Consider the following 13,750-nt stretch of genomic DNA (forward strand, 5'->3'; position numbering starts at 1 on the left):
TCACCAGGCTCCTGTCCCACCATCCATACATAGATCACCAGGCTCCTGTCCTACCGTCCATACATAGATCACCAGGCTCCTGTCCCACCATCCATACATAGATCACCAGGCTCCTGTCCTACCGTCTATACCTAGATCACCAGGCTCCTGTCCTACTGACCATACATAGATCACCAGGCTCCTGTCCTACCGTCCATACCTAGATCACCAGGCTCCTGTCCTACTGACCATACATAGATCACCAGGCTCCTGTCCCACCATCCATACATAGATCACCAGGCTCCTGTCCTACCGTCTATACCTAGATCACCAGGCTCCTGTCCTACTGACCATACATAGATCACCAGGCTCCTGTCCTACCGTCCATACTGAGATCACCAGGCTCCTGTCCTACTGACCATACATAGATCACCAGGCTCCTGTCTCACCATCCATACATAGATCACCAGGCTCCTGTCCTACCGTTCATACATAGATCACCAGGCTCCTGTCCCACCATCCATACCAAGATCACCAGGCTCCTGTCCTACCGTCTATACCTAGATTACCAGGCTCCTGTCCTACCATCTATACCTAGATCACCAGGCTCCTGTCCTACCGACTATACATAGATCACCAGGCTCCTGTCCCACCATCCATACATAGATCACCAGGCTCCTGTCCTACTGACCATACATAGATCACCAGGCTCCTGTCCTACTGACCATACATAGATCACCAGGCTCCTGTCCTACCGTCCATACATAGATCCCCAGATTCCTGTCCTACCATCCAAACCTAGATCCCCAGACTCCTGTTCTACTGTCCATACCAAGATCACCAGACTCAGGAGAGGTAGAGGAAGAAGCACAGGTTTACGGGTTGAATGAGGCAGGGAGATCCTTGCACTGCAGGTCCTCAGATACAACTTCCTATCCAGCAAGGATAACAATGAGCAGCACAGTAGTCATAATCACCAAATCTCATTACATATATAGTGAGGTTGGCCGTCAGAGGCAACCAGTGAAGCAATTAAACAACCCTCAGAGAATTCTCCTCTCCGGCTTCATTCCCTGTAAATGATGGTTAGGGCCGGATTAAAGATTGGTGTAAGTTCTGGGCCCATGGCCCGTGTGTTGTACTGTTCTCTCATCTCACTATGTCTCTCCCGGCAGGATTTTGGTCTGGACATCAAGTCGTTTCGGGAAATGGTGCAGCCGGACTGTCCCCCTGCCTTCCTCCAGCTGGCCTTCCACTGTTGTTGGGTAAAAACACCTCCATGTCTATAAAGATAAAGTATGATGCTATGAGGGGAGCTGTACCTGGATATGTCATTGGAGCATCTTACGTGTCTTTAAAGGAAACCTGTACTGTAATTTAGTGCTCTTAAAGGGAACCTGTCACCAGATTGCTCATTCAACAATCTTTCCCAAAAAATCATAAGATTAGATTTGCATTTTACACATTTTCTGTGTTATTTACCTTTAAATCCTCCCTTGTGATGACATCTAAAAGCTTTGAGACTACTCCCGGGTGCCACCATCTTCGATGTGATGTCAGCAGCACCAGCAGACACATAATTGAGTCTATGGCCTTCTCCTTTATTCCTCTGTGGGGGATCTCTTTTTAGAGGGCGATTGACAGGCGGCTAGGAAGCAGCATGTCACCCCCCCCCCCCCCCCCCTCACTGTCTGCTTTAACACTGGAAAGGCCAAACCACTGTGCTGCAACTGTATGCACTGCAGGGCGGTTGTGGTGCGGCCCCATTCATTTGAAGGGGGTTTATTTTTTTGCCATGGTTTTCATACAGCCCTGAGTAACTGCATGTCCTTCCTTAGGTGGGTGGTTGTGGGGGGTAGTGGTATTGGGCAGTAAGACTGCAGCTCAACCGCCTGTTTTGGTCACTGCACTAGCTGGACTAGAAGTCCTACCATGACAATCCCCAACGCCACAAAGCAGCACAGTACCATGTTCTCTCCAACATGCTCCATGGTTATGACACATTTTTAGATATTTCTCCTGCTTCACAGTCAGCTAGTCCACCCCCCCATCCACATAACCTAGTCCCAGAAGAACTGGGTTCCCTCCCCCACATACCCCAGAAGTATTGGGTACCCTCCCCCAAAAAATATTGTCCCAGAAAAATTTGGTCCCTTTCCCCACAGAACATTGTTCCTGAAGAATTGGTTCCCCTCCCTCCGAGAACATTGTTTCAGAAGAATTTGGTCCTCTTCCCCACCGAACAGACAAATTGGGTCCCAACCATCCACAAATCATTGTCCCAGAAGAATGGGGTCCCATATCCTACAGAACATTGTTCAAGAAAATTGGGTCCCCTGTCCCAGTGAACAATGTCCCAAAAGAATTGGGTCCCCCTCCCCAAAAAACATTGTCGCAGAAGAATTGAGTCCCCTCCCTCCATAGATCATTGCCTCGGAATTGGGTCCCCTCCCTCCATAAGTCATTGCCTCGGAATTGGGTCCCCTTCCACAGAGCATTGTCCTAGAAGGAATTGGGTCCCATCCCTCAGCAGATCATTGTCCCAGAAGAATTTGGGTCCCCTCCCTTCACAGATCATTGTCCCAGAAGAATTGGGTCCCCTCCCTTCACAGATCATTGTCCCAGAAGAATTGGGTCCCATCCATTCACAGATCATTGTCCCAGAAGAATTGGGTCCCCTCCCTCCACAGATCATTGTCCCAGAAGAATTGGGTCCCCTCCCTCCATAGATCATTGTCCCAGAAGAATTGGGTCCCCTTCCTCCACAGATCATTGTCCCAGAAGAATTGGGTCCCCTCCCTCCATATATCATTGTCCCAGAAGAATTGGGTCCCCTCCCTTCACAGATCATTGCCTCGTAATTGGGTCCCCTTCCTCCACAGATCATTGTCCCAGAAGAATTGGGTCCCCTTCCTCCACAGATCATTGTCCCAGAAGAATTGGGTCCCCTCCCTCCACAGATCATTGTCCCAGAAGAATTGGGTCCCCTCCCTCCACAGATCATTGTCCCAGAAGAATTGGGTCCCTTTCCTCCACAGATCATTGTCCCAGAAGAATTGGGTCCCCTCCCTCCACAGATCATTGTCCCAGAAGAATTGGGTCCCCTCCCTCCACAGATCATTGTCCCAGAAGAATTGGGTCCCCTCCCTCCACAGATCATTGTCCCAGAAGAATTGGGTTCCCTCCCTTCACAGATCATTGTCTCAGAAGAATTGGGTCCCCTCCCTTCACAGATCATTGTCCCAGAAGAATTGGGTCCCCTCCCTTCACAGATCATTGTCCCAGAAGAATTGGGTCCCGATTCCTCCACAGATCATTGTCCCAGAAGAATTGGGTCCCCTCCCTCCACAGATCATTGTCCCAGAAGAATTTGGTCCTATTCCTGCACAGATTATTGTTCCAGAAGAATTGGGTCCCCTCCACCCACAGATCATTGTCCCCGAAGAATTGGGTCCCCCTCCCTCCACAGATCATTGTCCCAGAAGAATTGGGTCCCCTCCCTTTACAAATCATTGTTCCAGAAGAATTGGGTCCCCTCCCTTCACAGATCATTGCCTCGTAATTGGGTCCCCTTCCTCCACAGATCATTGTCCCAGAAGAATTGGGTCCCCTTCCTCCACAGATCATTGTCCCAGAAGAATTGGGTCCCCTCCCTCCACAGATCATTGTCCCAGAAGAATTGGGTCCCCTCCCTCCACAGATCATTGTCCCAGAAGAATTGGGTCCCCTCCCTCCACAGATCATTGTCCCAGAAGAATTGGGTCCCCTCCCTCCACAGATCATTGTCCCAGAAGAATTGGGTCCCCTCCTTCCACAGATCATTGTCCCAGAAGAATTTGGTCCTATTCCTGCACAGATTATTGTTCCAGAAGAATTGGGTCCCATCCATTCACAGATCATTGTCCCAGAAGAATTGGGTCCCCTCCCTCCACAGATCATTGTCCCAGAAGAATTGGGTCCCCTCCCTTCACAGATCATTGTCCCAGAAGAATTGGGTCCCGATTCCTCCACAGATCATTGTCCCAGAAGAATTGGGTCCCGATTCCTCCACAGATCATTGTCCCAGAAGAATTAGGTCCCCCTCCCTCCACAGACCATTGTCCCAGAAGAATTGGGTCCCCTCCACCCACAGATCATTGTCCCCGAAGAATTGGGTCCCCCTCCCTCCACAGATCATTGTCCCAGAAGAATTGGGTCCCATTCCTGCACAGATCATTGTCCCAGAATAATTGGGTCCCCTCCCTCCACAGATCATTGTCCCAGAAGAATTTGGTCCCCTTCCTCCACAGATCATTGTCCCAGAAGAATTGGGTCCCCTCCCTCCACAGATCATTGTCCCAGAAGAATTGGGTCCCCTCCCTTCACAGATCATTGTCCCAGAAGAATTGGGTCCCGATTCCTCCACAGATCATTGTCCCAGAAGAATTGGGTCCCGATTCCTCCACAGATCATTGTCCCAGAAGAATTGGGTCCCGATTCCTCCACAGATCATTGTCCCAGAAGAATTAGGTCCCCCTCCCTCCACAGACCATTGTCCCAGAAGAATTGGGTCCCCTCCACCCACAGATCATTGTCCCCGAAGAATTGGGTCCCCCTCCCTCCACAGATCATTGTCCCAGAAGAATTGGGTCCCATTCCTGCACAGATCATTGTCCCAGAATAATTGGGTCCCCTCCCTCCACAGATCATTGTCCCAGAAGAATTTGGTCCCCTTCCTCCACAGATCATTGTCCCAGAAGAATTGGGTCCCCTTCCTCCACAGATCATTGTCCCAGAAGAATTGGGTCCCCTCCCTCCACAGATCATTGTCCCAGAAGAATTGGGTCCCCTCCCTCCACAGATCATTGTCCCAGAAGAATTGGGTCCCCTCCCTCCACAGATCATTGTCCCAGAAGAATTGGGTCCCCTCCCTCCACAGATCATTGTCCCAGAAGAATTGGGTCCCCTCCCTCCACAGATGATTGTCCCAGAAGAATTGGGTCCCCTCCCTTCACAGATCATTGCCTCGTAATTGGGTCCCCTTCCTCCACAGATCATTGTCCCAGAAGAATTGGGTCCCCTTCCTCCACAGATCATTGTCCCAGAAGAATTGGGTCCCCTCCCTCCACAGATCATTGTCCCAGAAGAATTGGGTCCCCTCCCTCCACAGATCATTGTCCCCGAAGAATTGGGTCCCCCTCCCTCCACAGATCATTGTCCCAGAAGAATTGGGTCCCCTCCCTTTACAAATCATTGTTCCAGAAGAATTGGGTCCCCTCCCTTCACAGATCATTGCCTCGTAATTGGGTCCCCTTCCTCCACAGATCATTGTCCCAGAAGAATTGGGTCCCCTTCCTCCACAGATCATTGTCCCAGAAGAATTGGGTCCCCTCCCTCCACAGATCATTGTCCCAGAAGAATTGGGTCCCCTCCCTCCACAGATCATTGTCCCAGAAGAATTGGGTCCCCTCCCTCCACAGATCATTGTCCCAGAAGAATTGGGTCCCCTCCCTCCACAGATCATTGTCCCAGAAGAATTGGGTCCCCTCCTTCCACAGATCATTGTCCCAGAAGAATTTGGTCCTATTCCTGCACAGATTATTGTTCCAGAAGAATTGGGTCCCATCCATTCACAGATCATTGTCCCAGAAGAATTGGGTCCCCTCCCTCCACAGATCATTGTCCCAGAAGAATTGGGTCCCCTCCCTTCACAGATCATTGTCCCAGAAGAATTGGGTCCCGATTCCTCCACAGATCATTGTCCCAGAAGAATTGGGTCCCGATTCCTCCACAGATCATTGTCCCAGAAGAATTAGGTCCCCCTCCCTCCACAGACCATTGTCCCAGAAGAATTGGGTCCCCTCCACCCACAGATCATTGTCCCCGAAGAATTGGGTCCCCCTCCCTCCACAGATCATTGTCCCAGAAGAATTGGGTCCCATTCCTGCACAGATCATTGTCCCAGAATAATTGGGTCCCCTCCCTCCACAGATCATTGTCCCAGAAGAATTTGGTCCCCTTCCTCCACAGATCATTGTCCCAGAAGAATTGGGTCCCCTCCCTCCACAGATCATTGTCCCAGAAGAATTGGGTCCCCTCCCTTCACAGATCATTGTCCCAGAAGAATTGGGTCCCGATTCCTCCACAGATCATTGTCCCAGAAGAATTGGGTCCCGATTCCTCCACAGATCATTGTCCCAGAAGAATTGGGTCCCGATTCCTCCACAGATCATTGTCCCAGAAGAATTAGGTCCCCCTCCCTCCACAGACCATTGTCCCAGAAGAATTGGGTCCCCTCCACCCACAGATCATTGTCCCCGAAGAATTGGGTCCCCCTCCCTCCACAGATCATTGTCCCAGAAGAATTGGGTCCCATTCCTGCACAGATCATTGTCCCAGAATAATTGGGTCCCCTCCCTCCACAGATCATTGTCCCAGAAGAATTTGGTCCCCTTCCTCCACAGATCATTGTCCCAGAAGAATTGGGTCCCCTTCCTCCACAGATCATTGTCCCAGAAGAATTGGGTCCCCTCCCTCCACAGATCATTGTCCCAGAAGAATTGGGTCCCCTCCCTCCACAGATCATTGTCCCAGAAGAATTGGGTCCCCTCCCTCCACAGATCATTGTCCCAGAAGAATTGGGTCCCCTCCCTCCACAGATCATTGTCCCAGAAGAATTGGGTCCCCTCCCTCCACAGATGATTGTCCCAGAAGAATTGGGTCCCCTCCCTTCACAGATCATTGCCTCGTAATTGGGTCCCCTTCCTCCACAGATCATTGTCCCAGAAGAATTGGGTCCCCTTCCTCCACAGATCATTGTCCCAGAAGAATTGGGTCCCCTCCCTCCACAGATCATTGTCCCAGAAGAATTGGGTCCCCTCCCTCCACAGATCATTGTCCCAGAAGAATTGGGTCCCCTCCCTCCACAGATCATTGTCCCAGAAGAATTGGGTTCCCTCCCTTCACAGATCATTGTCCCAGAAGAATTGGGTCCCCTCCCTCCACAGATCATTGTCCCAGAAGAATTGGGTCCCGATTCCTCCACAGATCATTGTCCCAGAAGAATTGGGTCCCCTCCCTTCACAGATCATTGTCCCAGAAGAATTGGGTCCCGATTCCTCCACAGATCATTGTCCCAGAAGAATTGGGTCCCGATTCCTCCACAGATCATTGTCCCAGAAGAATTGGGTCCCGATTCCTCCACAGATCATTGTCCCAGAAGAATTAGGTCCCCCTCCCTCCACAGACCATTGTCCCAGAAGAATTGGGTCCCCTCCACCCACAGATCATTGTCCCCGAAGAATTGGGTCCCCCTCCCTCCACAGATCATTGTCCCAGAAGAATTGGGTCCCATTCCTGCACAGATCATTGTCCCAGAATAATTGGGTCCCCTCCCTCCACAGATCATTGTCCCAGAAGAATTGGGTCCCCTCCCTTCACAGATCATTGTCCCAGAAGAATTTGGTCCTATTCCTGCACAGATTATTGTTCCAGAAGAATTGGGTCCCATCCATTCACAGATCATTGTCCCAGAAGAATTGGGCCCCCCTCCCTCCACAGACCATTGTCCCAGAAGAATTGGGTCCCCTCCACCCACAGATCATTGTCCCCGAAGAATTGGTTCCCCCTCCCTCCACAGATCATTGTCCCAGAAGAATTGGGTCCCCTCCCTCCACAGATCATTGTCCCCGAAGAATTGGGTCCCATCCCCCCACAGATCATTTGTCCCTGAAGAATTGGGTCCCCTCCCTCCACAGATCATTGTCCCCGAAGAATTGGGTCCCATCCCCCCACAGATCATTGTCCCTGAAGAATTGGGTCCCCTCCCTTTACAAATCATTGTCCCAGAAGAATTGGGTCCCCTCCCTCCACAGATGATTGTCCCAGAAGAATTGGGTCCCCTCCCTTCACAGATCATTGCCTCGTAATTGGGTCCCCTTCCTCCACAGATCATTGTCCCAGAAGAATTGGGTCCCCTTCCTCCACAGATCATTGTCCCAGAAGAATTGGGTCCCCTCCCTCCACAGATCATTGTCCCAGAAGAATTGGGTCCCCTCCCTCCACAGATCATTGTCCCAGAAGAATTGGGTCCCCTCCCTCCACAGATCATTGTCCCAGAAGAATTGGGTCCCCTCCCTCCACAGATCATTGTCCCAGAAGAATTGGGTTCCCTCCCTTCACAGATCATTGTCCCAGAAGAATTGGGTCCCCTCCCTTCACAGATCATTGTCCCAGAAGAATTGGGTCCCGATTCCTCCACAGATCATTGTCCCAGAAGAATTGGGTCCCGATTCCTCCACAGATCATTGTCCCAGAAGAATTGGGTCCCGATTCCTCCACAGATCATTGTCCCAGAAGAATTGGGTCCCCTCCTTCCACAGATCATTGTCCCAGAAGAATTTGGTCCTATTCCTGCACAGATTATTGTTCCAGAAGAATTGGGTCCCATCCATTCACAGATCATTGTCCCAGAAGAATTGGGTCCCGATTCCTCCACAGATCATTGTCCCAGAAGAATTGGGTCCCCTCCCTTCACAGATCATTGTCCCAGAAGAATTGGGTCCCGATTCCTCCACAGATCATTGTCCCAGAAGAATTGGGTCCCGATTCCTCCACAGATCATTGTCCCAGAAGAATTGGGTCCCGATTCCTCCACAGATCATTGTCCCAGAAGAATTGGGTCCCGATTCCTCCACAGATCATTGTCCCAGAAGAATTAGGTCCCCCTCCCTCCACAGACCATTGTCCCAGAAGAATTGGGTCCCTTCCACCCACAGATCATTGTCCCCGAAGAATTGGGTCCCCCTCCCTCCACAGATCATTGTCCCAGAAGAATTGGGTCCCATTCCTGCACAGATCATTGTCCCAGAATAATTGGGTCCCCTCCCTCCACAGATCATTGTCCCAGAAGAATTTGGTCCCATCCCTCCACAGATCATTGTCCCAGAATAATTGGGTCCCCTCCCTTCACAGATCATTGTCCCAGAAGAATTTGGTCCTATTCCTGCACAGATTATTGTTCCAGAAGAATTGGGTCCCATCCATTCACAGATCATTGTCCCAGAAGAATTGGGCCCCCCTCCCTCCACAGACCATTGTCCCAGAAGAATTGGGTCCCCTCCACCCACAGATCATTGTCCCCGAAGAATTGGTTCCCCCTCCCTCCACAGATCATTGTCCCAGAAGAATTTGGTCTTCTCCCTCCACAGATCATTGTCCCAGAAGAATTGGGTCCCCTCCCTCCACAGATCATTGTCCCCGAAGAATTGGGTCCCATCCCCCCACAGATCATTTGTCCCTGAATAATTGGGTCCCCTCCCTTCACAGATCATTGTCCCAGAAGAATTTGGTCCTATTCCTGCACAGATTATTGTTCCAGAAGAATTGGGTCCCATCCATTCACAGATCATTGTCCCAGAAGAATTGGGCCCCCCTCCCTCCACAGACCATTGTCCCAGAAGAATTGGGTCCCCTCCACCCACAGATCATTGTCCCCGAAGAATTGGTTCCCCCTCCCTCCACAGATCATTGTCCCCGAAGAATTGGGTCCCATCCCCCCACAGATCATTGTCCCTGAAGAATTGGGTCCCCTCCCTTTACAAATCATTGTCCCAGAAGAATTGGGTCCCCTCCCTCCACAGATGATTGTCCCAGAAGAATTGGGTCCCCTCCCTTCACAGATCATTGCCTCGTAATTGGGTCCCATCCCCCCACAGATCATTGTCCCAGAAGAATTGGGTCCCATCCCTCCACAGATCACAGTCTCAGAAAAATAAGGTCCCCTATCCTTCAGAACATTGTCCCCGAAGAATTGGGTCCCTCACCGCTCCCAGCTCACTGACTGAGCTGTTAGATGACATCTCTCACAGCTTCTGATTGGGTGCCAGTGAGACCGGCTCCTGATCATATGACCTCTGTGAGAACCAATCATAGAAGTCACATGATATATGAGCCATGTCACCTTCTGGCATTAAAGCCCGCCAGGTGGTGTAAAGGGGTTAAATCTGGTTTTGTGTAATCAGTCATGAGCGGTTCTCTTTAAATGTTCTATCAAAGGTGACACTTTTCCTGTTCACCCGTAGATGGCGCCCGACTCCAGGCCGTCCTTCTGTGATGTGAGTCTGCGACTTGAAGACGTCCTGGACAGTATGGATGTGATGAAGACTCCGCACAGAAGCCAGAAGGAGGCGTCGGAGTTGATAACCCCAGGCAGTGGTGAGTGTGAAGATTTGGGTGGATAACGCCTCCTGATTGGTCTCTTGTCGATATGCCATGTCAGTTAAGGGAACTTATTTTTAAATTTTATAAAGTTGTTCCCTCAGATGAACAGCTCTTACAATGAAGAACCCTTTCTGTAAATATGCAAAAATTGTTTCATTCTCATTCGTTGAGGGACACACTTTCAGAAACTGTTGGGTTATACTGCCACCTACAGGGGAATGTGGAACTGGCAAACAAAAAATCTCTAGAGCATCCCATGATAAGCCCTCCTACTCCCAGCATACTTCAGTTTTTTGCTAGCGTCTGGGGAAGACCGAAGTCTTTCCTTCAGCTCTGCTGGGAAACCGGTAACCTACCTTTTTGGCTTTTTTTCTTTTTCTTCAGTTTCATTTATGAGCTCTTCTGCTATCGAGTCCTCATTAATCCACTGCTTGAGCTGGTCTCTACACGGGTAGCTATCTAAATCGGCCTTCCCAAGCCTGGCTTTGGGGTGCCGTATCAGGACCCTATTGGACTTACTGTCAGGTCTAGTCCAGAAGTGGCCTTTGGGCACTGGGTATTACTTGTGGGCTTTCCAAAGTCCAATAACTGGTAAAATTTAGCTGAGAAGCACTTTCAAGGTCCAGAGCTGTGGCATTTCCTCAGCGCTTGCCCTACCTCTGAAGGCTGAATGCTGGAAGCTGACGCTTTAGTTGCATTGCTGGGCGCCTTTTCAAATTCCATGCTACTGGTATTTATTACACTGCTCAAAAAAATGAAAGGAACACTTTGAAGACCCATCAGATCTCAACTGGAAACAATCTCATGCTGGATATCTATACTGGTATGGACTGGGTAATGTGTTAGGATCTGTAACGGAACCTCAGACCCACACTGTACTTGTGGTCTTCCGTCAGTATACGGCTTCCTCCCAGTCATGAACATAGATATCAAATCCCAGCCGCTGTCATACAAAACTAGCCTGACAGTTTATATACTGGAAACAACTAACTCCTTTATTAAAAAAAGAAACACTTTTATACACTTTAGAAGTAGGTCGGTCACTACATGAATATTTACACAAAACATCACACAATGAATAGCTAACAAGGTACAGCTGACTCATGGCTAATCCCAATTAACATGCTAATTAACTCATTACACTTAAGCCAGCCTGGAAGAACAGACTGCCGACACCAAAGCTAAAACAAGATACAATACACATATCAGTGTAAATACTGAGAACCCGTCGTAAACAATAGGTGAGCAAATCCGCATCATTTACAATGCGTGGAAGACAGGTGTTTTGAGCTGATGACATGCATCTGTTACAAGTCTGACCAACTGAAGCAGTCCAAACCATTAATTTATCTGTCACATAGTTTTTTCACTGTCAGTGACGGTGGGTACCGTCACAGGATCTATACTGGTATGGACTGGGTAATGTGTTAGGATCTATACTGGTATGGACTGGGTAATGTGTTAGGATCTATACTGGTATAGACTGGGTAATGTGTTAGGATCTATACTGGTATGGACTGGGTAATGTGTTAGGATCTATACTGGTATGGACTGGGTAATGTTTTAGGATCTATACTGGTATAGACTGGGTAATGTGTTAGGATCTATACTGGTATGGACTGGGTAATGTGTTAGGATCTATACTGGTATAGACTGGGTAATGTGTTAGGATCTATACTGGTATGGACTGGGTAATGTGTTAGGATCTATACTGGTATGGACTGGGTAATGTGTTAGGATCTATACTGGTATGGACTGGGTAATGTGTTAGGATCTAAACTGGTATGGACTGGGTAATGTGTTAGGATCTAAACTGGTATGGACTGGGTAATGTGTTAGGATCCATATTGGTATGGACTGGGTAATGTGTTAGGATCTATACTGGTATGGACTGGGTAATGTGTTGGAAGGAAAGGATGCCACATCATTTGATGGAAATGAAAATTATCACCCTACAGAGGGCTGAATTCAAAAACACCCCAAAAATCAAAGTGAAAAAATGTTGCAGGTGAGTCCATTTTGCTTAAATTTCATTGCTGCAACTCAGAATGATCCTCAGTAGTTTGTATGGCCCCCACGTGCTTGTATGCATACCTGACAATGTCGGGACATGCTCCTAATGAGATGACGGATGGTGTCCTGGGGTATTTCCTCCCAGATCTGGACCAGGGCATCACTGAGCTCCTGAACAGACTGAGGTGCAACCTGGCGGCTTCGGATCGACTGAAACAGAATGTCCCAGAGGTGTTCTATTGAATTTAGGTCAGGGGAGTGTGGGGGTCATTCAATGGTATCAATTCCTTCATCCTCTGGCTGCATAATATCACCACATGAGGCCGGGCATTGTCGTGCACCAGGAGGAACCCAGGGCCCACTGCACCAGCGTGTGGTCTGACAATGGGTCCAAGGAGTTCATCCCGATACCTAATGGCATTCAGAGTGCCATTGTCTAGCCTGTAGAGGTCTGTGCGTCCCTCCATGGATATGCCTCCCCAGACCATTACTGACTCGCCACCAAACGGGTCATGCTGAACGAAGTTAAAGGCTGCATAATGTTCTCCGTGGCTTCTCCAGACTCTTTGACGTCTGTCACATGTGCTCAGGGTGAACCTGCTCTAATCTGTGAAAAGCACAGGGTGCCAGTGGTGGACCTGCCAATTTTGGTGTGGAGAATGCAATTCAAACTCCATGGTGCCGGGCAGTGAGCACAGGGCCCACTAGAGGATGTCAGGCCCTCTGGCCACCCTCTTGTTTCTGATGGTTTGGTCAGAGACATTTACACCAGTGGCCTGCTGGAGCTCTGGCAGTGCTCATCCTGTTCCTCCTTGCACAAAGGAGCATATACCAGTCCTGCTAATGGGTTAAGGACCTTCTACGGTCTGGATTTCACAGACAGGTTTGGATCGGATAGCAGCAGGTGTCAGTGGACATGTCACCGCTGACATCCCCTGCTCCATAGGGGTGCATGGAGCATCCAATCAGGTCCGTCTGAAAAACTGACAGACCTGATCAGAAAGCCCGTGTGAAAGGGCCTGAAGTGCTCCTGTGCCTCTGTTTATAGAAAATATATGCAGATCGGTAACTAAATTTGAGCGTCTACCGGTGCTCAGCTGACTCCTCAGGTCTCTCCTCTGCCCGGCTGACAGCTCCAGCCGGGGAGAAGGAGGAAGAGAGGAGAGAGAGAGAGTGCGGAGCGGTCACTTGATCACCGGGAACCACTCTGATTTAGGTACAGATTGCATATTTTTCTATAATACAGCCACAGTGACAGTTGGTGTTCTAATACAGAGGGAATTTGATCATTTTAAAATAAATATGAGAGCAGCAGGAGGGGAGGGGGGAGAGAAGAGGACTGACAGGACAGTGCAGGGCTGTGGATGAAGGAGACACATACGCTGACCACGGTGTCAGGGCTCAGCAGCCATGATGCACTGTGGTCAGTGTACAGGGAGGAGGACAGAAACTGTCAGGATCAGCCAGGTTTTTTAGGTGCTGCTGGAGGCCAAATGATACAGCACAAGCACTGTAAAAAACATGTTTTAAGGTAACAGGATCGATTTTATTTATTTTT

General features: G+C 49.5%; 1 protein-coding gene across 1 annotated transcript in view; it reads left to right on the forward strand.

The window, feature by feature from the left end:
• The window catches only part of LOC309561993 (uncharacterized protein), an 87,527-nt gene that overhangs the window by 63,739 nt on the left and 10,038 nt on the right, over positions 1 to 13,750 (forward strand). The window contains exons 8-9 of the mRNA XM_082266088.1: positions 1,155 to 1,244; positions 10,041 to 10,173. Coding sequence (XP_082122214.1) covers positions 1,155 to 1,244; positions 10,041 to 10,173 — 223 coding nt within the window. The remainder of the gene's footprint in view (positions 1 to 1,154; positions 1,245 to 10,040; positions 10,174 to 13,750) is intronic.

This window comes from Pelophylax lessonae (genome assembly GCF_965119305.1).
Source record: "Pelophylax lessonae genome assembly, chromosome: 1".
Classification (NCBI taxonomy): Eukaryota; Metazoa; Chordata; class Amphibia; order Anura; family Ranidae; genus Pelophylax; species Pelophylax lessonae.